Below are 26,555 nucleotides of genomic sequence, written 5' to 3' on the forward strand. Positions count from 1 at the left end.
TCTCCCCACATGTGGTCACAGCGCAGTAATAAGTCCCAGCATCAGAGGAGCTGACGTTATTGCTGGAGACGTTGTAGATACACTTCTGTAAAGACTGAGCATCAAGGCTCTTATCACTTTGATAGCCACTCGTAAATGCAGTTGAATTATAATGTAGTAGAATATGATTCGCTTTAATATATTCAAGGGGGAGGGAACAATCTCAGAGCAACCTGATTGGCCTCTTGCTACGTTGTTTTTTCACTGTGACACATCTATCTTCTGAAATACGACACAAAACCAACAGTGAGCCCCTTTGACCTAATATTTTCTATAATAGTCCTAATAGTTTCTATTACTGACAGTTACGGTAAACATTTACAATATGTCTATATATATTTTAGACAGCGAGTGAACAGTTACTTCTTGAGGTTGATGTGTTTGAAGCAGGAAAAATGGACATGGATCTGAACGACTTTGACAAGGGCCAGATCTTGATGACTAGTTGACTGGGTTAGTGGTAGGTCTTGTGGGGTATTCCAGGTATGGAATGGTCACTACCTAACATTTCCTTGCTAACGTGGAAAAATAAGACAAATCAATTAAATAAAAATACAAAAATAAAATGAGCTAATAAACTAATGAAACAGATGCATTAAAAGAGAGAATACTTTTAAGAACTTGCAGATATGTTCGCATCAAACATAGACAACATGCAGTAAGAGAACTGATACGTGTAGGCCTGTTCAAGTCTTGTGAAGTTTCAATAAATCATTGGCTATAACTTAAAAAAATTGTATTATTTATGGAGAACCTTGGTAGCCGATTGGTTACTGCGCACGCCACATAATGGCAGTGTCCCTGGTTCAATTCTGGCAAGGGACCTATGCTGCAGGTCATTCCCCTCTCTCTCTCTCTCACTGTTTCCTGGCAGCCTCTCTGCCATGCACATCAAAAATAAAGACAAAAAAGCCAGAAAATAAATATTTAAGAAATAAAGATTTTATTAGTTATCAATGTTCAGGTAAACAAATATTTGTTTTACAAAAATTGACAGATTGTAAAATCAGTTTTAGAAAAGAGCAGAAACATTTCCTGCCATGTTGTCTCTCATCTCCAAACAAAGCTGCATGATGATGAAACAGGTCTATCGCTTTATTTTGTTCTCTGTTACTAGAGCACTTTCCCCTTCAGTAAAGACTTATCAGCTGTAAAGATGCATTATCATATTGTGGATGATGTCACATCAAGTAAAATAAATTGACTGTAATGTTTAAATACAGTAGATGTGCTATAATGATTAGTATACATTTTGATGTGGAAATCAAGCAGGCTCAAATTATGGCCACATTAAAATAACTGCACCATAGCTGATTCCTCATCAGCTGCATTCTAATTTTTAAAGTACGTATAACTCTTCATTTACAGATATGGATTAAAAATAAATAATTTAGAGGTTGCTGCGATGGACTGGCGACTTGTCCAGGCTGTACCCTGCCTCAAGCCCAATGACAGCTGGGATTGGCAGCTCCTTTTTTCCACCAGGTTTTGTGGCATCTGTTAACCAAACATTAGGAACTATGTTGTAAAAAAATATAAATACAGAAAATGATAATAAACAATGATATGTAAAAAATGATTTACTACTTTTTTAACAAATTAATATTTAATATTGCAGTAGTTTGAACAACATTCCCTTACCGTTGCAACAATTACAGTTTTTCCAGATCCAACGAATGAGGAAGATCAGATATATTTCCAAAGCAACACCAATCAGTAACAAAATTAGTTTGCCACTCACATCATCCAACATGTTGACTGCTGAAAAGGAAATAATTAGTAAAAGATTAATTAAGTGTAATTAATGAATTAAAGATTAATTAAGTGTAATTAATCTTTAAATATTTTTTGATAAAGTGACATTTTTTCTGCTAGTTGATGGATTTCAGATCAGATTTCTAATTATTAGAAATAATAATTTATAATTGATGTTATTTGATAAGATGTGACAGTACATTAAAGATAAATAGTAGACACAAATATGGCAAGTCCCCCATTTGATAGACATATTAGAGAAGCAGATGCAGTTACCTCCAGGGTTGAGTTTTGTTCTATTCTTTCTCAATATCCCCCCACATGTGGTCACAACACAGTAATAAGTCCCAGGATCAGAGGAGCCGACGTTGTTCCTGGAGATTCCCGGCAGTTAAATTATATTATATTAGAAGATGATTCACCTCAATATATTCAAAGGGGAGGGAACAATCTCAGAGCAACCTGATTGGCCTCTTGCTACGTGTTTATTCACCGCACCACAGAGGAAATAATCTCAACTATCTTTTGAAACACATGACACAAAACCAACAGTGAGCCCCTCTCACCTCATATTTGAATCTTGTTGTGGGTTTCTATTACTGACACTTACAGTAAACATGATATTGCTTTCGTTTACAATATGGCATTCATGCGCATGTTACTTTGACATGTACAACCTACATGTACCACCTACCTAAATGTTGTTGCAGACCAAGTACACACCTTCACAGCAACAGCAACACCCTGATGGCAGTGGCCTCTTTCAGCAGGATAATGCACCCCGCCAAAATGCAAAATATGTCCAGGAATAGTTTGAGGGACATGACAAAGAGTTCAGTGTGTTGCCTTGGCAACCAGATTCCCCAGATCTCAATCCGAGTATCTGTGGGATGTGCTGTACAAAAAAGTCAGATCCATGGAGGCCCCACCTCAGAGCCTTCAGAGGTTTTTTGGAGTCCATGCATCAACGGGTCAGAGCTGTTTTGATATGAGACACAGGGGGCACAAAGGGGATCTACACAATATCAGGCAGGTGGTTTTAATGTTTTGGCTGATTGGTGTATGTGTCCAATTTCCCTTTAGAGGGGAACAACACCAATTTAACACATAAAACATCTGTTTATTTGTTTTATCTGAGTTTGCTGCACAGAGTCTCATAAATTACCTAAAGTAATGTCACTTGAGTCAGTGTCAGTTGGGGCTGAAGGCCACAAGTTTGAAAATGAAAAAACTCTCAGTGTGTGTAGTTAGAAAGACCAGTCATCTGTAGCTTGCTAACTATCTCTGCTTGAGCCCAGCGGCTAAAGGTTACATTAATACTACTACACTACTAGCATAACCCACCCTAATCTGCACAGTCAAGTGAATCAAGACAGGTTGCATTGTGGGTAATGTAGGCATACGGTTTTAATAAGAAAGATGAAAACATGGAATTAAAAGACGAGATCGCTGGTTGTGCCATGTTGATTTTCATCCTTTTTTTTAACTATCCATCGTCAATCTGTCAATGTTTTAGGAGTACAATAATAACTCAGTGGATTACTCTTTTTAACACTATATGGCACATTGCATTGTTTTGTACATCTTGTTGTGTCTTGTTGTCATTCACTGTGACACTGCCATATTCATGGGATTTTGTAACCTGGTTTCCAAAATTCCTGAATAGAGTATAAAAAAGATAGTTTGAGATTATTGTTTTGATTTTGAGTCCTTCCACAAACTCCCTAGATCATGTTCAATGTCGTTGATTTCAGATGTTCAGTGCCATTTTTTACAGCAGGGTTACAACATGGTTAACGTGAGACAACTGTATGTTTTGATCTATGGACGGGGGAGAACATCCAATTAAATCCCATAAATAAAGAATCAGGGCTGAGTTTAAGGCCTCGCTAGTGTGACATCAGGTTTATCACAAAGAGACTACGGCAAAATATTTTTATTTCATAAAAAAAGGAAACTGAATATGGTGAAAACACTAGTTAGAACAAGAATAGGACCACACAATGTTCTCCAGTACAACAACACAAAGAGCTCTGACAACAAAAATGACCTTAGAGTCAAATTAAGGATTACCTGAATGAGACATATAATACACAGTGAAATATACAGAGAGTGAACAGAAGAATAGAAGCCCTGTGATAAATACTTTCATGTTATTTTTGTCCTGCGCACACACACACACACACACACACACACACACACACACACACACACACACACACACACACACACACACACACACACACACACACACACACACACACACTTTCATTCTCAGTCTGTAGTCTCAGGAAGCTGAGCTTGGGCACAGTTATTTTACGTGTTGATCAAGGCGGGTGCAATAACAATACATGATTGCATCATCACAACAATGAGCAGGAGTAGTATTGACAGTTGCTGAGAGATGTTGGATCTGGCTGATACCAGTGACCATTATTATTTTTAATGGGATCACTTTGAGGGTGCTGATGCAAGTGATCTGGCAAAATAGTTGAACCCGACTCAGCCCCCCTGAGTTCTACAATTCTTCATCTTAGCATTACAAATGATTGCTCCCCGAGAAGACATTAAACAATAAACCTGGTACCCTCTCTGTCTCTCTCACCCTTCATTATAAAAGGATGACAATACTTTAAATATATATCTGGAGTGAATCTGACCTTTCTACATATAGTTAGGCCCAACTTTAAGCATCAGCAGAGCATCAGATTATATATATATATATATATATATATATATATATATATACACACACATTATAATCAGCATTTACTAATCCACTCAAGACTGCAGATAAATTATAACTGTATTAGAAGATCATTCATTATGTAATCAAGCATTCAGGAGCTCCTCTCATCTTGTATTTGATTCTCATCGTGGGTTTCTGACACTTACAGGAAACATGACAGATATTTTGTTTGAATTATCTCTAAACTTGATGTGAACTTATCGCCCATTGTTAATATTTGAATGGACTCTTGTTCTCACAGTCACTCAGATGAACATCTAAGCTTTTGCAAGAACACACAATTTTTTTAAATTTCACTATATTTACTGTACTTACTGCCTCCAAATCTGGTAAAATAAAACAACGTGTAGCATAGCTGAGGCATTTTAAAGCTGAAGTGACGACCTCTGCCTTAATTATTGTCTCTTTGTCATGTTGGATCATATATGCTGTGAATTAATATATGTAATAATGAATGTAATGATGTAAAAAAAAAAATTGTAACAGAGCATTGTAGGCTTAGAAAATCCACAAATATGTACATTTACTCTTTATTAAAACAATTGACATGGAGCAAATATAGAACATGAAAAGGAATGATGTAAGCATGTATACATTTAGATATCTGTATGAATATAAGTATAGTCATCCAAATGGGGATAGGTGCCCATATGCATACATGCATAAAGGCATATGGGCGCTCTCAACAAAGTTAGAGAGAAATCCATCACATTTATTTATGTAGACTCTCAAAGGTCAGTCCTGTAAATTTAACCACAAGTTTTTTATGGGCACATCTGTTGTCAGCATTTAACTTGGGAGTAAATACTTTCATCAGTCATCTCTTTTTTCTTCCAACCTGCTGTTGCTTTCCTCTTAGAGAAATGCAAACCAGCATAGTCCAGATCATCTTCATTCTGTGCAGAAAATTAAAGCTCATTTTAAAGTCAAGTTGTTAAATAGTATAATTAGGAAACATATTAATAAAATAACAAACATGATTCTGTGTCATTACTTACACTCTCATGTCCTGGTTGGCTCAAGTTGGCATTTCTGACTTGCAAAGAGGCGCTTTCTATTCCTAGTGATGATAAAACAAACAGTAATATTATGTCCGTTCTCTGACTTTTTAGTAGTAATCCTCAACTGGTTCAACAACTTCAATTAAAAATAAATCAATAAAAGTGATAACTGTTGGAAAACTTCCTCATTGTTTACTGTAAAGTGAAACATGATCTGTAGATTATTGACTGACTAATTATTGTAGATTATTTACTGCTATATTGATCCATGAATTGACACTATGCAAAATTACAGACTTTACAGACAACATTTACCTTTAAACTGTGCACACACCGCCCTTGGAGTTCGGTAACAGATGAAAATAATATTTCCAGTCATAGAAATGGCCAAACACACTACTGCTATCACCAGTCCAGTAAATTCATAACTTGTTGTTTGCTCTAGGTGAAAAAGAAAGCAATATGTCAGTGACTTTGTAATAAAAGGAGACTTATCAGTCATGATGTTAACATATTTTCGATATATCCTCCAGTATTGAACACAAGGATCATACCGATTTGCAGTTTTGTTCCATTTCCAAATAATATCTTTCCGCATGTGGCCACAGCACAGTAATAAGTCCCAGCATCAGAGGAGCTGATATTTTTAGAGAAGTGATAGTCACAGCTCTTCAGACTGTCAGGTCCTTTGTCACATTCATCAGGGGTACTTCCATCAGTGTAGATGATGTCTTGGTTAGATGCATCTGATCCGGTTCTGAACCAGTAAACACTGTGTCCTCCTGGACACGTCTTGTTCCCAGAGTCAGAGAGGACTGAACACTGGAGAGTCACAGAGTCTCCTGGATGGACGGGATCAGATACTGCCGGCTGCTGAACAACAGTATAGTTTGATGTCCTTTCAGTGTTTCCTATGTAATACAAAACTGTTAAAAGTTTGGGCTCTCTGAGCACATTTTGATATATTAAAAGTAGTTCAAAAGTAATGTAAACATTAAAAAACGTGACACAATAATCTGCTGAAATAATATCAAATGAGGATTTGTAATATTCATTACATGTTTTCCAGAGGTAAGATAAGAACTGGGTGAAACCTCCATGAGGAGTAAAATGACAATTTCATAGTTAAATGTATTTACACTGTATAATGAAATTGAAATTCTCTCAAAAATGATTGGTGACAGCACAATAAGTGGAACTATTTACACAGTGCAGTTTCAAGTAGTTAAAGTGAATCCCAAAACATTGAAAAAAGATCACATAATTACCTTTTATTGACAAATAGGTCCCACTCCAAATATTCTTCAACCAATCCATGACTGCACAGTGATACATTCCCTCGTCTTCTTGAATTGTCCTCAAAATTGTGAGTTTGCTAATATTCCTAGGAATATTTACCTCTCATCTAGAGGCAACAAACTCTGGAGCATATTTAGGTTTTACATGTTTCCTCTCTGACACAATTAATTTCAGATTATCCCCGACATTCTGCTTGTACCAGCAGATTTTTTCAAAATCAAAGTTTTCATCAGGCAAAACACACGTGAATGTCACAGGTTCACCGAGTTGTACTGTGATCACTGGAATCAGCGTATCTAGATTAAAGGAAAACACACAACACATGAAACAGTAAAGGACAAACAGTGTATAATGTAAAAAATCTTGATAATTTGTAATTTGATAGCACTTACATCCTTGATGAAGGAGAAGCAATGTAACGCACAACAGGATCATCTTGACATTGCCTTTTATTAGGAAGCCTGTTGGTATTTAAGTAAACAAAAGAGGTGAGACGGTTGTGATAGGTTAGACTGTCAAATGCATCTGATTGGTTATCACAGAATATCCAGTCAAAGGGCATTTCCTGTCTTATCTTTCATCCACTTAACTTATTGATGTTACTAAAGATTTATGTTGATCTGAATTTCATCAACTTGTCAAAGATTTATTCTCAACTTTGAGTGTTTTTAATTTATTAATTCAACATTATCAATTCTTGGTAAAATATCCACTGACAGATATTTCTGGCTAAAAGAAAACAAGATGTGTCCACAACCATGCTATCTTCTCAGTGAGGCTAATGGAAATGCCATTAACTTTGCAGGAAGTTGAAAAAACTAAAGTATTGGACAAAGTTCAGTTTTGACATGGTAATGGCCACAGAGGAAATGTTAATGAAAGACCAAAGTTATTACACTTCCTGAGTGAGACATGAATGTATGTACCAAATGTCATGGCAGCCCATCCAATAATTGTTAAGACATATCACACGATTAGACATCATCTGGAGAAAATTAATGTTTGTATCTAATTTTACAACAACCCACCTCATAGCTCTTGAGATATTTCAGAGTAAAAGTGATAGACCAACCAACTGACATTTCTACACACACCACAATTTTTTTTTTTTTTGGGGGGGGGGGGGGGGGGGGGGGGGGTGGTGCAGCAAGCAGTACTCAGACAATAACTTCCTGCCCTTGAAATTTGACATTGTGGTATTTTGGTGGTCAGCACAGAGTGTATGGCGCACACATGTGGGAGGAGAGAAATATGGAGGTTGGAGGTTTATTCAAATGAGGCAGTGAATAGCACTTGGAAATGTATTTTTTCAGTTGTGCTGAAAATAGATTAAAAACAAAGTCACTCAAATACTTAATTTTTTAATCAGACATTCTCTACCGGAAGATGTATTTTAACCCACATTAATAAATTATATTTAATGGGATTCAAGTCTTTGCCGCTTAAACTCCATGAGGAAATCATCCCAGAGGTGGTGAGTTGAGGTGAACTAACGATGAAGTGTGACGTTTTGCTATTTGTTGACAAGAGTGACAGGTGACAACTCAAATTAAGACCACGCCCCTTGGACATTGACAGCTAGGAAATAGATGAGCATGTGTGAGAGAGAGAAGGCTGGAAGAGTTAACCGCCAGAATGGTTTATGGAGTACAGTCTTCCTGATTGAACTTTCACTAAGCTTCATATCTGTTTCTGTCACTCAATTTCTTAATGTTTTAATCATACACTCTCCAACAGTAGATGTATTTTAATCCACAATAATAAATTATGTTTAATGGGATTAAAGCTGCAGTCGGTAACTTTGAGGAGAGAGAGGACGTAGCGTCAAATTTGAAGAAGTACAACTTTCAGATCCCTCCCCCTCCCTCTCCGCTGCACTCCTGCTCTGCCTCCAAAGTCCCTCCCCCAGAGGAGGCTACCTCCGCAAACGTCTTCCCTGTCGCCTGGGCAACAACGCTAGTAATAAAACCAATTCTTCCTCGAGATCAAGGAGCTCCAACTCCAAACACGCACGCTCTTCCTCGGTCGCCATTGTTTACTGTGACCAAAGATAAACAAGGATACGGATATGACTCCTCTTTTATAGACCACACACACACACACACATCACACCCCCTAGCGGCATGGCGGTGAATTGCAGAGCAACGCGTTCCCTCGACGCAGGGACTATAAATGGTCAACGACGGCGTCAGGGCACTGGCGTAGCTACTCCGTCGACGTAACGCAGAAGTATAAATCAGGCTTTAAGGCTAAGTTATGCTTCTGCGCCGTAGCTACGCTGTCGGAACTGTCGGAGGAACTGACGTTTTGAGCGGACCAATCAAAGCCCTTGCGGTCCGCGTTGCCGTGACGGAGGTGGAGGTGCTCGTCAGCCTACGGCGAGAGCTCTGCGGTAGCTACGTCGTCGTTCCAATACAGAAGCATACATTAGGCTTTAAGCCTGATTTATACTTCTGCGTTACGTCGACGGAGTGGCTACGCCAGTGCCCTGACGCCGTAGTTGGCCATTTATAGTCCCTGCGTCGAGGGAACGCGTTGCTCTGTTGCTCCTTGTTTATCTTCCGGTCACAGTAGCATGGTTTTTTTGTTTTTTAGAGCATGTAGCATTGTGCTATGTGCGTTATGTGCGCTAATAACAGAAAACACATACCTTTTGTTCATTATTAATAATAATGGCGGTTGTTTAAACTTGAGCTAATTCTACTTGCTAAATCATACGCTATGTGTTAGCTCAGTCTGTGTGTTCGTTAAATGAAAGGATAGGAGAAGATGAGCGGTCTCACAGGCTATTTTATTTAGCAGTAAATGAATAAAACATACAGAGCTCTGGGTCGAGATCTTCCTGTCCCTGATGAACAACAGTGTGTGTCAGTTCATGAAGTCCGACTGCTCTCCTTTCCCTGACCCCTTTTATACAAAAATACAATCAGATATAATGTGTGAGGTGCTGTCGTCTCCTGATTGGCTGTTGATCTGACTCCATCCTCCATCTTCTCACAGTCCAGGATATGTGATCTTCCTGTGACCTCCTTAACTGAAACTACACAATCACCAGACCTCCTGTGGGGGTTTTATGGTTAGTTCTTCTGAAACTACACAATCACCAGACCTCCTGTGGGGGTGTTATGGTTAGTTCTGCATTGTTTAACAAAGGATGGTCAGGGCTCTGACTGAATGTTTGACCCCGCTCTCCTGTTAATAATAAACCTTTAACCTATGCAAGTGGGACGTGTCAACATCCAGAATCTACCTATTTACTTACACTTCAGGGTAAACTGTCTTCATGCATTCTTATTACACAACAAGCTTACTGCTTTCAGATTGTTACACATAGGACCACATATTTATATGAAACAAACAACAAAGTAGTTAATCCCCTTATGTGATATTTTAGCAGTGGCCAATTCATAGCATATATCTACAATTCCCCCTTTTGGTCTCATAAACATGAGACCACGAAACATATTCATATTTCATCCTCATCCTCAAACCGATATCCTTCCCCCGCCACCAACGCCATCACTTCCATCTCCAACTGTGGCATCTGGTAAGGAGGAGGAACCTTTCCTTCAATTGCGGTGACAATCAATCTGTTACACAAAGATCTTAGACAGGGAATACAACAACATCCACATAAAATCAACATTCCCATTACACTTACTAGGGACACTAATACAGACACAATCAATCCCCTCCATTTACCAAACCATGATTCCAAGATGCTTTCCAAAGGGTTATCGATGCCTGAGTGTTCATGCATTTCTGAGGATAAGGTTCTCAATCCTTCCAGAGCTCTGGTTACAGAGCCATCCGGGGCAGTGTTGTTTGGGATGAAAGTACAGCACTGATCTCCAAACATGGAGCAGACCCCTCCCTTTTCTGCTAATAACATGTCCAATGCCATTCTATTCTGTACTGTCATCAATGAGGTGGCTGCCAGCTGTTCTGAGAGACCTGCTACTGCATCCCGGGTCTTATTTGCCAAGCGAAGTACATTGTAATGGATGTAATTTATACGATCAACGTTCTTGTTTGGGGTAACTGGAAATAAGGCACTAATCAGGGGGAGATTCTCAAACCCTGCTGCTATTTGACTAGCCAATTTATATTCATTCGGTACTCCCCTGGGCACGCCAATGGCATCCACGTAGGTGGTTGAGCCTGAGGTGAGGTCAAATGCATCTCTACTCGTCCGTTTTTTGGTGAAACCACTACGACGTGGTCCCAGGAGGAGTAGTGGTAACCCTAAGCGGACCATTGCACAGGTTCCTGACCAGTCTGGTGGCAGGTACGTGTGCAAGGTCCTATCTCCACAATACCAAAACAAGTCTGCCCTGGCCCAAACCATTGTACTGGCATTCTGCCAGCCCGTCATGTTAATCATGGTTTTACACCAATCAGTAGAAATGTCTCCCATCCTGGTGGCGTTAGTCCTGGTGAAACAAGTATAGTTGTTAAGTTGTGGGGTGAATGTGGGTGGGATGGTAGAGTTCTTTACAGGTGGAAAGATAGCACTCAAAGTGGCACAATGAAGCGGGTTTTTCTGCATGGTCAGGGACATCATACACTGAAATCCTACAGGGTCAATTTCAGGATACAGTGGTGCTGGGGTAGTGAATAAGGTTGGTCTGGCCGAGGAACATGCAACACAATTGCTCATGTTCATCGAAGCTGCCGTAGCAGCTATCCAGTCCAACCACATATTCTTTTCCCCATAACCAGTAGCTAATTTAACAATGTCCTGCTTGGTCAATTTGCTATAATCAATTTGTACTACTCCCTTTCTCTGCCTGTGCTCTATTTCAGTGGCACTAGTAGATGTTTTGATTTTGCTTTCAGGTGGAGGAGGGAGAAGATTAACCTTAATTAAACCCACAGAATCTTTTCCTTGTAGGTCTACTCCTAAAACTATGTAAAACCTCTTTGGTGTTATGTAATTTTTAGTCATAAAGGGGTCGTCCCAAAGATTGCTAATGGTCAAAAGCAGTGGGTTTATGGACCTAGAATCACTGTGAAATTGACCTTTAATAAACTTAATCTTACTGACCTTCCCCTTATCTTTAACAGCATACAATGTTGGCACCCAACGTGGCCCTGTAAATTGCCACACTAGATCCCACCCTCCACACCAGCTTCCCCCTGGGGTGAAGCTCTCGACACAGGCCTCATGTACCATATTGCTTCCACAGAGATATAAATCATACATTTTCCATCGTGCTTCATTCTTCCCGCATTCAATTACACTGCATAAATCGAATTGGAACGTCACATTGGTTCCTACCGTATAATCCAATTCTACCCCTCCGTACTTGCTCAGGCACCAATCCCCCGTTTCTTGGGCAGCTCTCTTGTTTCCGGGTTTCCCTTTCCCCTCCGTATTTCGATCCCCCATGGCTGATCCCCATAACAACACCAACATAATAACAATAATGCATGATATGATAGTAAACACTCCTAGCCACCACCACCTGTTGTGGTGTGGCTCCCCTGCTACAATATACATCTTAATACACTCTTCTGATTATTTTTAGCCAGCAAAACTGGCTCAGTTTGCTCAATTGGATTCTAGAAAAACTACTTTTCCGGAAGATTTTCAAACCTTCTCAACCTTATACCAGAATGTTGTCCTCAGGCTGCTGAAAAGAAGAATTCGTTATCAATGCTCCACTATACTCCTCCTTTGTCTTATCTGATCTATAGTCCTGATTGGAGGGTCTGTGGCAGCACACTGGCTCCAGTGATACCAGCTGTCTCCCTTTCCTTGCAGCCTGAGTGCGTGCGATGTCCTTTCCACCACCTTGAATGGTCCTGTCCACCTTGGCTCTGACCACTTCCGCTTGATGACTTTCCGTAGGACCCAGTCTGTTGTAGGCGGGCTCTGCCTCTCGGGGTCCCCCTTTACAGCTCCAACCTGTTTCGAGAAAGCTGAAACCAAAGCTGTTAGTTGATCATAGTATGGCTTATACCTTACATGAACCCTTTCTCTATCTACCATCTGTACCCCTGCTCCAGGTCCGGGAAACTGTTGACCTGTTCTTAGCTCATAAGGGGTGAACCCTGTAATTGAATTAACTGAGCTTCTGATGGACATTAAGGCTAAGGGCAGAGCATCCACCCAGCTTAATTTAGTTTGAGCACACACTTTTCCTATTTTACCTTTAATGGACTGATTCATTCTTTCCACCTTTCCCTGTGATTGCGGATGGTATACTGCTCCAAACGCGTGTTTCAGTCCTAGCGCTGCTTCTACCTCCTGCAAATCTTTATTCTTAAAGTGTGTGCCGTTATCCGACCTGATTCTTTTTGGAAACCCATACGTCGGAATGTAGTGATTTATCAAAAATTTGATCACTGTTTTTGCGTCTTCCTTCTTTGCAGGCATAGCTTCTGGCCAACCAGTGTATGCATCCACTGCGACCAGGAGATACCTGTACCCGTTTACTCTCTCAATCATATCAGTATAGTCAATCACTATCTCTTGCCCTGGCATTTGTGGAAGAGGAAATTTCCCTTCATGCGGCTTCACTGTTGCTCTCACATTGTATTCTGTACACGTTTTACACTCTCTGATATGATTCTCGATCATTGCTGGCAAAAACGGATGCCACCAATGTGTCAGATGTCTCTGCATCTGTGTTTTTCCGCAATGTGTAAGACCATGTGCTTCGTGGAGCGTGGACGCTATCAATCCGGGGGGCAACACTGGTCGACCGTCCGGTGACCTCCAAACCCCCTCGGATTCCTTAGCCCCCCTTTCTTTCCACACTGTTAGCTCCTGAGGGGAGGCTTTCTGCTGCTCTTTTATTAACATGTTTAAATCGCATGCCGGTAACAAATCATACACTGTTTTCTCGGTCTGTATCATCATGTTTTGAGCCGTATACCCTGCTGCTTTTTTAGCTGCTGAGTCTGCTTCCTGATTTCCTTTTGCTACTGTGGTCTCTGCTTTATCATGACCCCTACACTTAATGACTGCTATTTCTGCAGGTTTCATTAAGGCCTCTGCTAACCTTTTAATGTCTTTTTCATGTTTGATGGGCGTTTTGGCTGCAGTAAAAAATCCTGCTCTGATCCATTGACTCAATTCTACCTGTATCGCTCCCACCACATATGCTGAATCGGTATAAATGTTCACTCTCTTCCCTTCTGCCCATTCTAACGCTGCTACCATTGCTTGTAATTCTGCTAGCTGAGCTGATTCTTTCCCTTCCACTGTGCCTGTCAATACTTCCTCAAACCCGTCTTCTGTTTGCCTTATTACTGCATATGCTGCTTTTAATCCTTCTGTGGGGTGTCTGTAGCAACACCCATCTGTGAACAAAGTTTCTTCTGGGTCTGTGATTGGTTTTGCTTGCAAGTCTGCTCTGACCCTGATATCTCTCTGTACCCTTTCCTCACACCTATGTGGCTCTCCCTCCCCCATGTTATCAGCCATGTTGATTCCTTCATGTGTAAACGTGATGTGTGGCGCGTTTAGAATTTTTTCTAATCTGGTCTGTCTTAGTGATGTCATTGTGAAGGCTGTTGAATTCACAAATGCCACTATACTATGTGTTGTTAACACTGTGAGTGGGTATCCCATGACTAGGTGTGCTACTTTTTGGAGAATCTTTGCTACCCCTGCTGCATGTCGTGTGCATGGCGGGTGTCTGTCCTCTGTTGGATCAAGAGTAACACTTATATACATCAGTACCTGCCTACATCCCCCTTTTTTCTGAAAAAGAACACCATTTACTGTGTGTAATTTTTCAGAAACATCTAGGAAGAATGGATCTGTATAGTCAGGAACGGCCAGATCAGCAGCATACGTCAGGGATTGTTTAAGAGAGATAAAACTCTCCTCTGCTGTTGTCGTCCAGTGTAATTTGGCTGACAAATTCCTCATTCCCTGTTCGTTAACCATTGCCCTTAAAGGGGAGGTGAGTTCCCCATAAGAGGCAATGAAGTGTCTACTGTAACCTGTCAAACCCAGGAATGAAAGCATGTCCTTTACTGTACTAGGTTTAACATGATGTAAGATGGAGGATCTATGAGACGGGGACACACCTGTACCTGTGACGGATATGACTCTACCCAAGAAAGAAACCGTTTGCCGACAGCATTGCAATTTAGCTCTTGAAACTTTGAAACCAATGTGGTATAGTCGCATGAGTAAAGATTTTGTGGCCTCCAGACACAACACATGGTCAGGAGCAGCCAAGAGAATGTCATCCATATACTGGATCGACACCACCCCTTTTGGAAGTGTAAAGTCAGCCAATTGTTGTTTCAGTACTTGGTTAAAAATGCCTGGCGATAAGATGAAACCCTGAGGAACCCTTGTATAACGAAGTTTTCTACCTTTGTATGAGAAGGAAAAAATATCTCTGAGGTGTTCTGCTAATGGCAGACAGAAAAATGCATTGGCCAGATCTATGCAGGAGAACCATTTGTGGTCCGGGGTCAGTACAGACATAGCAGTGTATGGATTTGGAACTGGGACTGTTGGGGTGGAGACAATGATGTTAATGCGTCTAAAGGTCATGTGCCATCCTATACTTGCCCGTATTTTGTTTCTCTATTGGCAAAATTGGAGTGTTCCAGGGTGACTGGGAGGGCTCTAACACCCCCGCTGCTAATAATCCTTCGATTGTGTCAGCAATACCAGTTTCAGCCTCTGGTTTGTGTGAATACTGTGTTTGCCAAATAGGAGTGTGATCAGTTATCTCAAATGTGATTGGTGCAATGTGTGAACAATGTCCAACATCTGTAGGTCCTGTTGACCACAGAGAAGTTGGGAGGGCATCAAGTATAGCGGCAGCCTGGGGATGGTCTGTCTTTTTCCTGCCATGACACCTTTCAATTTGCCTATGCTCTAGTAACACCTTATCAGTGGTATTATGCACAATCCGATAAGCCCCTTCTGATGGTGAATACTGCAGACTGGGGAGTTGAGTCCACCCCCAGTCTGTTATCGCCAGTAGGCGTTTGGTCATCGGGCCTAAGTCTTTGGCCTGATGTTTAGCATGCACAGCCAAGGTAATATGAGGCACCGCTTCACTGTGCATCTCATACCATTCCATCTGTTCTTTTGTAAGTTCAACCACAGCAGCCACGCCTTCTTTCCCAACAACAATACTGCTAGAGGAAATGCTCCAGTGTGTCCCTTCTAGCTCTTGATAATATGCTTGTTGATAAAGCTCATTACCTTCTCTATCGTAATACAGGGTTGTGTGGAGGGGGTCTGCGGGGGGAGAGTAGGGGTGTAGCATCTGAACCCAGGGCTTCCATTGTCTGTATAATGATTGTATGCCCGTTCCTTGCCTTCCTTCAGGTTCCAGGAGTCCCCAGTATATGTCGGCCCACTGTCCTTCTGCTGATGGAGATGCGTCTGCTGATAACATCATCTGTGCTCCAGACTGAATTGTTGTCATTGAACAATTCACAGAGTACCCATTTGGAAAAGTCACAACTAGTCCATCTGGCCCACACAGGACCGATGCTCCACATTTTACTAATAGGTCACGACCCATTAGGTTGACAGGACATGTGGGGGAAGAGATATACTGGTGGTGAAATGTTTGCCCTGCTACTGCCGTTTTCAGGGGTGTTGTCAATGGCAGGTTTTCTGTTTTACCCGAGAACCCAACTAGCTGGATACTGGAAGAAGATAAGTTTGACCGGGGCATGCTGCAAGTGATGGTAGAGAATCTGGCTCCCGTGTCTACCAGAAAAGGCAGATTTTTGTCCATTACCTTCATTTGCATGTAGGGGTCTGCCAATCCTACATGTTCCTGAGTCCTCGGGTCCCGTCAGTAGTCATTTTCTTGTTCATTTATCATAGTCTGGGGATACTGCCCTTGTGCAGGGGCTACTGGTGCATACGGGGCCTGGAAGGGTGGTCCTGCTTGCTGAGGTGGGGGTAGGGCTGGTTGAGGATGCGGCCCCCCCCACAGCAGGCATTCCCGTCGCCAGTGCCCAGGTTGGCCACATATAAAACAGTTGCCGGATGGTTGCACTCTGGATCCTCCGCGACCCCTGCCCCTCCCGCGCACCCCTCCCGCTACAAACCTACCCCCCTGGTATGGATATTGTACCCAACTGGGCATTGGATATAATTCTGGGGAACCGGCCGGTGACTGGGGCTGTTGAACCATTTGGTTGCTTGGTTTGTGCGACTTTTTCTTGGCATCATTTACCTTTTTCCTCGCGTCTTCTAATTGTAATTTCAACAGCTGTATGTGAGCTGACTCAGTATTCTGTTTATCTTCATCTAATTTTACCCTATGTCTTTTCATATGGTGTGTCAAGTGTTTTTCCCACTGTTCAGTGGAACAACCTGGGATGTCAGGGTTGCCTTCCATGGCTTCTTTAACGGCCTCTGGCATTCCTGTCATGATGGCTTTTCTAAACAATGTTGTCTGTAATTGGCCTGACCCTGGATGACTCCCTGCTGTGTCAGTCCACGCACCTTTACACCTCATCAGAAAAGCAGACATGTCCTCACCCTCTTTAAAATGGAAAGTGAGTGAGTGCATCGCCCCCTGTGGAATTGGAAATCGTTCCCTCATAGCACCCCCGATGTCTGTGGCATGTGGTGCAAACGCCTCTGAGTCGGGTAGAGTATTTGTCGCAGCAGTACTTTCAATCGGTTTAATTTCCCACAAACTCAACTGTTTCCCCAACAATGCTCTCCAGTCTCCCAGTGCTAGTTTATGGCCTAACGTGTATTGACAAAACTTTGTCATCCATGTCCCCCCCCCCTCAGTGGGGGGAGGCATCTTATCCAGGATGCAATTCATATCAGTGAAGGAGAAGGGTTGATAAACATCACCTAGGTGGGCCCCCTTGTATATTAACGGCATCTGCATTTTATGTGGTGCTCGCGACTTATCTCTTGAGCGCAGCGCATACGGGGAATCTGATTGTGTAGCGTGTGGAAAAGTGTGCTCTGTATGAACTGTAAGTGTCCCTATGAAGGAGGCTGGATAATCCTGGTCCCCCTCCCTATGTTCTTCTTCCTCCTCTTCCTCATCACTTTCCCTCACCACTTGTCCCCTGTTCAATTCCTCTGTCAACTGTCTATGGTGTCTGTCTGCGAACCCCTCCTCTCCGTGCTGACTAGATGGGTGTGGTTCTTTTGTTCCCCACCCTGGTCCCTCAACTGGGGTGGATTGGGCTTTTGGCTGTTCCATAAGTAACGGTCTCCCCTGTCTCTGCCTCTCCCTGCTCTCAATATGTTCCCCTATTACCCTGCTTGTCTCTTCCTTTGCTTCCACTATGCTCTCCTCAATTTGCCTCGTCAGTTCCTTCATGGTGGCAATACCGTCCTGTCCTACTGCTCTCAATCTGTGTCTCACTGCTCTATATTCTTCACCTCCTACCTCAGACATGTCCATTACTCCTTCGTGGACGTACATAAGAGGCATCTGTGTTTGTACTGTCGGATATGGGGGAGGTGTGACGTCCAATTTAGGGTATATTGGAGAATAAGGCCTTGCCTCTATTTTCTCTTCGGGGGGGTCTGCTTTACTGGGGCCGCTTGGTTCCCTCTGTGACATTTCTACGGCTGCACAGGCTAAGGTCATATTATGTATGTGGATTCTTCTCTGTTCCTTTTCTTCTTTTTCCTTTCTCCATCTCCTGTTTATCAATATTGAACCTCTTCCCCCCTTCGCCTGCCCTTCTACTTCTAACTTTGCTTGCTCTTCTAGTCTCATTAAATATGGTAATAACTTCTTTCTTTCCTCATCCTGGGGTATCTTGCCCTGCTGTTGCAATCCCTGCCAAACTTTGTCATACTTCTCCATCATTACTTTTTGTTTCCTGGCTGTAATTCCACTACTCAATTGACTCCTCACCTTCCCCCACTGTGTCTCTATTGTTAACGTCAGGCTCAGAGGACACCCTCCGTGCTCTGCACCCTCCCTTTCCATATTAGATCCTTTTACTCAGAATAAGTTTTAAGAATTCCTAAATCCATATAATGTGAACACTATGGCAAAAAGTATCTACCTAACGTTAACCACCGCTTGTATTGTGTACTCTGTATTTTCCTACTTCACACATACAACAGAGTCTTCCTAAAACCAAAAATGTGTCAGCTCTTCCCACCAAAAGATACTCACTATTCAAAACCTTCCAATTCTTTAAACAACACAAAATTTCATAAACAAACAACAAGAAACTTTCACACACCACTGGTTTCAAACATAGGTTGTCTCAAGAACAAAAAAACAATAAGAACACCAAGTGGTCTCTCTCTTCCACATACAACCCCTAACACTCAGGATATCAGACACACACCCAGATCAGGAAAAAAGAGGGGGGCACAAGCACTCCTGCATCACACACACATGTGAACTGCCTTATCTCACACACACTTCCAGCAGTACAAAAACTTTTAACAACAACCCACAACCTACAAGAAACAAAAAGAGTGAGTTCTCCACTCACTAAGCGCTTTTATCGGTCTATACCGAACGGACCCGGAATTAATCTTTACTCCCTTTTAGAACTTGATCAGAGTTAACCCTCAGTGGCCAGTCAGTTTGTATGGAGTTCACCCGAGCAACTGACCTTTCAGCGAGTTTTTCAGCCACTGCTGGCTTATCTGCTCACTGAGACACCCCCGAGTGTCCTCTCTGAGACACTACTCAATTTCTATCTCCCTATACTGAACAATTATTGTACAAAACAGTACCAAACCTTATCGTCAGCTTAAACACATATAACAGTCATTTTCATACAACTGAAAATGATAAATAGAGAGCGCTGCTTTTATGAGGAAAATAACCCCCAACGGTCTTTAAACCCCTCTCTTTAATTTCCGTACGTGTATGCCCTGCTTTTGTTTAGGATATTTCACCTAAAAGGGTGTTTAAACCCACACGTGGCCAATGTGTTAGAATTTATGGACTCTAAGTCCAAGGGACTCAAACCCATCAACGCACCTGCCCTGCTTTCATGGGTCTTCTAAAAAACCCATAGGTGTTTAAACCTGTGCGTTGTATACCTATTAACCTACCCTTTTTATTCTGTTTTACTCATTCACTTTTACTAAGACACTTGCAGTATAATGACAACACTCAATTTGGTATATCCAATTGCAGAACTTTTGATGAAACAGGCGTCTGCTTACCTTTTTATTTGCGGCCGCTGATTGATGTCACCACACGTCAGTTGTCTGTTGTCGTTCAATTTCCTGCTGTGGTCCGTCACTTCTCCTCAAATCATCACGTCAGGGTCACCATTTGTTTAAACTTGAGCTAATTCTACTTGCTAAATCATACGCTATGTGTTAGCTCAGTCTGTGTGTTCGTTAAATGAAAGGATAGGAGAAGATGAGCGGTCTCACAGGCTATTTTATTTAGCAGTAAATGAATAAAACATACAGAGCTCTGGGTCGAGATCTTCCTGTCCCTGATGAACAACAGTGTGTGTCAGTTCATGAAGTCCGACTGCTCTCCTTTCCCTGACCCCTTTTATACAAAAATACAATCAGATATAATGTGTGAGGTGCTGTCGTCTCCTGATTGGCTGTTGATCTGACTCCATCCTCCATCTTCTCACAGTCCAGGATATGTGATCTTCCTGTGACCTCCTTAACTGAAACTACACAATCACCAGACCTCCTGTGGGGGTTTTATGGTTAGTTCTTCTGAAACTACACAATCACCAGATCTCCTGTGGGGGTGTTATGGTTAGTTCTGCATTGTTTAACAAAGGATGGTCAGGGCTCTGACTGAATGTTTGACCCCGCTCTCCTGTTAATAATAAACCTTTAACCTATGCAAGTGGGACGTGTCAACATCCAGAATCTACCTATTTACTTACACTTCAGGGTAAACTGTCTTCATGCATTCTTATTACACAACAAGCTTACTGCTTTCAGATTGTTACACATAGGACCACATATTTATATGAAACAAACAACAAAGTAATTAATCCCCTTATGTGATATTTTAGCAGTGGCCAATTCATAGCATATATCTACACGGTGTTGCAGGAAGAAAGACCGGAAAAAGCAACTGCCGGAGGAACTGACGTTTTGAGTGGACCAATCACAACCCTTGCGGTCCGCGTTGCCGTGACGCGTAGTTAGGATTTTTTGGAGGTGCACGTAAGGCTACAGCGTAGGGGTCCGCTTCGATGCAGAGAGCTCTGCGTTAGAGATGGCCCGTTCGCGAATGAATCAGTTCAAACGAACGACTCTTTAAAACGAACGAACTGACCTGATTCCCCGTTTCACTACTCTCTCGTTCTTTCGTTCGCTATGTTCACTGTTAAGTTATCAGAGTGGGGAAGAGGGACTGAGAAAGCCAGCCAATCGTAGGTTGTCTGTTGAGTCACTCGCTCTCAAGTCGCGTTCACAGACACTCATGAAGGATACTGTTCTGTTGAAGTACCCTATTTCGGGGTGTTAGCGAATGTTAAGCTAAATGCTAGCTTTCCTGAGTGTCTTTGAACGCATCTTGAGAGCGAATCACTGACTGAACGAGACCGACTGAGATGATTGAACGGAGCGACTGACTGAACGAGACTGGGCATAATCTCTCTTTTTTAATAACACACATAACAGTAACGTGGCCCAGTTCGTTACAATATATCTGCCAAGCTTTTAAACATGTTTGTCAGCATATTGGGTCTTTATTTCTTTATTTAGTAGCCCTTGCTAAAAGTGAACAAAAAATGAAGACAATAAATTAGCTGATTTAGCCGGAGTCTACTCTCTATTTACCTTCAATACATGTACATTTAATGTGAAGGTGTAAACACATTAGCCACTGTTGTATTGTACATAATCATGAAGTTGCAGCTATGTCTTTACTTTGAACTACTGTGTTGTGTTGACCGTTAGCACGATCGTTTGAGAACGAGGAGCTGAGAACCGTGCATTATGATTCACCGTTAAACAACGTTGTACCGGAAATACGACTGAACGAACTAATGAACGAACTATATGAACCGATTCTTCCAGCTGAACTGACCGACGGGAACTGAATCTCGACAACGAATCATGAAATCCATCTCTACTCTGCGTAGCTACGCTTCGACGTAACGCAGAAGTATAAATCAGACTTTACAGACACTCCATCATACACCATCCTAGATCTGATTGGTTCTTGTTGTCCGGTCGCGTTGGATTCTGGCAATTTGCCAATTTGCAGTAGGAGCAATAGGTGGGGCTAAATGAGCCTGTTTTTTTTTATTTTTTATTTTTTTACAGATTACTAGTTTCATGTAATGCTGTCTTTACATAGTGACAGTCTTAGCAAATATGACAAAAAGTTACTTTTATAAGACTTACCAACTGCAGCTTTAAAGCAGGAAAGCAGCCTGTGCTTATTTATACAATAAAAGAATATGGGTGATTTTTACATTTTTCACCTTCTTGCATGAAAATCTTCTTTAATTCATTTAAACTCTGCAGGCAGCAAGACAGATATGTTGATAAATCTGCAGCTTCGGGTTTAAAAAGTGATGTAGGAGTGCAGCGACTCTCACTCAAGGCTGTGTTTACCTTGATTAAATCACCTGACATTGACACCAAGGCTACATACACTTTACGAGATCAAGAAGTGTTTTGCTTTACTTGTTGTGATAATTGTTTTGTGTGTATTATTTATTTCCAGTAAATGAAAATAAATCTACTAACTTAATTTACATTAACCTGCAAAATTAAGAATAATGCTAACAGGCACTAAAATACTCAACATGGCGCAACTTTACTTGGATGAAAACTGCCAGGCCTTTTTATAGACCTTTTTATACCCAGAGAGTTCACAGCAGTGTTGTTTCACTGCTTTCTCCCCCCACACACAGACACCGCTCGAGCACTGGTGAACTTATCATTAGTAGTAGTGATAATACTTATCCAGCAGCAGGAATCTCTACAGCCAAAAGGCAATACAGAAAAATCTCTTCACGCTTCTGCCTCCTGGCAAGCAGAACACAACACACACACACACACACACACACACACAGATTTTCTACAGTTAATGATGTTGCATTGTTGCAAGTATATGACGATAAACTTGAAACTTTCTTCCTCTCCATCTTATCAACCTGTAATTCCTCTCACAAAGGATCATATTACTAACCAGAGGTCATTTACTATGAAATCTCTACTCAGTACAACTCAATATTACACAGAGACCTTCAAAGTTAGGACATATTGCCTGAAGTTACAGGTTGGTACAGGTTGGTATGGGAAGCACATAATTGATCTAATTACTGTTTTGACTACTTTTTGATTAGCTAAAAATGAGATCTAATCATTTACAACTTAGCATGAGTATACTTGATGTAGGGTGTAATTACGCTTGGTGGCATATTTGTTTTTATTTGCACCGAATAAAATATGATAAATGATCAAATCTAATGTTTAGATCTCAAGTTTATTCAGGGTTTTGTTATACAGTACACCATAGTGTATTTTTCCTGCAGGCAATATTATTGCTAACGTATTAAGCTCCCATGAGAGTTTGATTTTTTATTTGTTTTCTTGCATTACAGTATACCAGATGAATCCTGTGGATTTCTTTATTTGTGCAAATTGTATTTGCAAAGTAGTACATGTTTTTTTTCCCCCATTAGCAAATGTGAGTACAATGCAAGATACATTTACAAAGTTTAATTTGTAGCATGCATCTTTCTTACAGCTGTCAGAGTTTATGAGACAAAAGAGACATGCAGAAAACCTTCTTCAAATTCCCCTTATGAAGACAGTTTGGGTGGATGCATTGTAAGACTTTAATTTTTTTTTAATGCACAAAAATTACACAAATATCAATTGACATGAGATGCTTAATACTATAAACTATCACCAAAATCCGTTAGTGGCAATAAATGTGTGTTTTGTTGTTGTTGTTGTTGTTGTTGTTGTTGCTGTTGTTTTTGTTTTTGTTTTTTTTGCATTATGTAACAGCATACAATGATTGAAACAGTTTGAAACTAAATGTCACGTTAAAATGATACATAAAACATCTTTATGATTATCTATTATAAAATATGTTACCGACATTAGATGTGAAATGAAAGTTCTGCTGAAGCAATATATATTAAATGAGAATCATTATTTAGCAAATCCTGTGTTTAGACTGTTAATCTGCCACAAAAGCTCTGACATCGTTGTAGATCGTCTCTCCCTCTGATGCCTTTACGTTCCTTCTCCCCGCTTTGCCAACTTTCCTGCTGGTAAAAGTTGCTACAGAATACACCAACGAGTCTTCATTTCTCTGAGGAAATTTGAATACAATTGTTATGAGATGTTAATGTTTCCAAATGAAAAGACCAACTTCTTCTTATATATCTTACCTGCTGACTTTGCTGATCATTACTGGCTGTGGTAAGATTTGTTTGCAAAGCAGCTGTATTAAAAAAATAAAACCAGAGACTTTTATAACAGTCAGTGAAAGATGTTGTTGGTTAATTTAAACAAAGCAATGTAAATCCCAAGAAGTTAGCTTTTGCCAAATATTAAAAATCCGTAACATTCATCACCATTGCAACAATCGCAAGATTTTTTCTTGCTAGAATAAATCAGGAGGCCAATGACAATCAGACTTGCAGCCAAAGCTGCACACAACAGGGGCAGAACTATGTTGGCCTTCTGCAAATCCCACAAGTTGACCACTGAAGCAATATGAAAAAGAGAAAATAATGAAAGTTAACAATTAGTAAAAGAGTACTGATATTTGATGAGATATTAGAGTAACAAATGTGGAATATATACCTTCAATGTCCAGTCTTGTTCCATTTCCAAATAAAACCTCTCCACATGTGGCCACAGCACAGTAATAAGTCCCAGCATCAGAGGAGCTGACCGTCTTAGAGAAGCTGTAGACACATTTCTGTGGAGAACGAGCCTCAGGACTCCTTCCACATTCATCAGCAACATTTCCATGAACGTAAATAAAACTGGGATGAGATTCATCTGATCCAGCTCTGAACCAGTACACGTTGTGTTCTTCGGGACATCTTTTACTCTTCGAGTCAGAGAGCACTGAACACTGGAGAGTCACAGAGTCTCCTGGATGGACTGGATCTGATGGAAAGTCTTGAGTGACAGCAATGATATCAGATTCTGGTTCTGGGGAATTGAAAATACAAAAATTCAATATATGTTACACACTTTAATTAATGAAAATATTTACTGCCGAAATAATTTAGAAATTCATTCATATACAAAAACAGTTATGGAAACATTACGGAATGTGCTTGCTTGCCAACTTTTATTTACCTTCAATCCTCAGAAATGTTCCTTTCAACAATGTCATGTTAAGTCCGTCCACTTTTATACAGTAGTAAAGTCCAGTATCACTTAGCTCAGCTTTATTAATATGCAGGACAAATTTCCCAGGCTGTTGTTTAGTTGTAATGCGGGGAGTCTTATTAACACCATCGTAATCAAAGGAAAATGTTCCTCCCATGAATTCAGGCAAGTTTCCACCAATAAGCCTGATCCAATACAGGTTTGCTTCATACTCAGATTTCTGGCGGGTACATGTCAGAGTCACATAATGTCCAACACCAACAGTCTCTGTCACAAAAATCTGATCGTCTGCACATCCTGAAAAAAAGATTGAGATAAACACAGAGCAAACTGCTTAAAAAAGATGAAAATATACTTAAACATTTATCTGGAGTAAAGCTGACTTTTCATACTTACGTGCAACTCTGAACATGAGCAGAATATAAAATCCAAACAGCATTTTCTTGTTAATTCATGTAAGACAGCAGTTAAATTAAACAGAATCAGAAGATGATCCGCCTTAATGTAATCATATGAAATGGGAGGGAACAATTTCAGATCAATCTGATTGGCTGCTCGTTATGTTGGCGGTTCAGTGTACTACCCCAGTGGAAATAATATCAACCATCTTTCCAACCTATACAACAACACCAACAGCAAGCTTTTGTTTCATGTTTCATGGTGAGTTTCTATTACTGACACTGAGAGTAAACACAAGAGATCAATCTTGATGTGAACTTCAATAATCTCAAACACTCTTGTTCCTAAGATTTTCTTTAGATTGTTATAATATTTGGAATTCCAAGCTGTTAAGGACACAAAAATCACAGAAAAATTAAATGTAATTTTATGTTGTTGGGGTCATCAATCAAGAAATGTAAGGATAATTTTAATTTGTGGGAAGAGGAGGTGACATTTTCAGAGCGTTGTTGTAATTACTACCATATTTATTGGCCAGTAGCTTGTCTTCCAGAATCCCTAAAAGAAAACACTCCTATTTTTACATCAATTGTCCATTTCCAACACAATTTTCAAATGTCTTTCCAACCAAAACCTTGATGTTGAGAAATTCTTCAAAACTCAAGATTATGTTTAATAGTCAAATTTTACTTTATGAATAGCACACTACTTCCTGCACTGGAAATTAACATTAACACTGAATGTTCATTTCAGTCTCAAAAAGTCTACTTAATACTTCTATTTCCATGTGTAAGATATTCATTTTAGAATTAAAATGTCAAATAAAAAATGACAATATTTGGCAATACAACATAAAACAGTGATGTCTTTTGGTGATAAAAAGTTTTGTGCTATAGCATGACAGATTGAATTTGATTTAAGAATTTCCTCTTTCTCTGAATCACTGCAGTTTTTTGTGAGATGACTCAGCAAGTCGAAGATAACGCTTAGAATAAACTTTTCACTCGATAAATGTTCATTTTAAAGGTGGTAGTGATGCCGCTAGCCTTTACATATA

The 26,555-nt window shown here is 40.6% G+C and overlaps 2 protein-coding genes and 1 pseudogene across 2 annotated transcripts; all 3 read right to left on the minus strand.

Annotated features, from left to right (window-relative positions):
• Window positions 1-5,325: 5,325 nt before the first annotated feature.
• LOC133986284 (signal-regulatory protein beta-2-like) lies at window positions 5,326-7,278 on the minus strand (annotated as a pseudogene).
• Window positions 7,279-12,499: 5,221 nt separating this feature from the next.
• LOC133986416 (uncharacterized) lies at window positions 12,500-18,383 on the minus strand. Its single transcript, XM_062426233.1, is given in 3 exon segments — window positions 12,500-15,358; window positions 15,360-16,066; window positions 17,162-18,383. Coding segments are annotated over 3 exon segments (4,788 nt in total).
• Window positions 18,384-23,927: 5,544 nt separating this feature from the next.
• Window positions 23,928-25,577, minus strand: LOC133986417 (signal-regulatory protein beta-2-like). The gene is made up of 6 exons (XM_062426235.1): window positions 25,496-25,577; window positions 25,067-25,396; window positions 24,560-24,916; window positions 24,328-24,459; window positions 24,142-24,194; window positions 23,928-24,062 (listed from the first exon to the last, which is right to left on the minus strand). The coding sequence occupies exons 1-6, from the start codon at window positions 25,536-25,538 to the stop codon at window positions 23,928-23,930; spliced, it is 1,050 nt and encodes a 349-aa protein (XP_062282219.1). The 5' UTR covers window positions 25,539-25,577.
• Between the last annotated feature and the right edge of the window lie 978 nt (window positions 25,578-26,555).

This window comes from Scomber scombrus, chromosome 9 (assembly GCF_963691925.1).
Source record: "Scomber scombrus chromosome 9, fScoSco1.1, whole genome shotgun sequence".
NCBI lineage: Eukaryota > Metazoa > Chordata > Actinopteri > Scombriformes > Scombridae > Scomber > Scomber scombrus.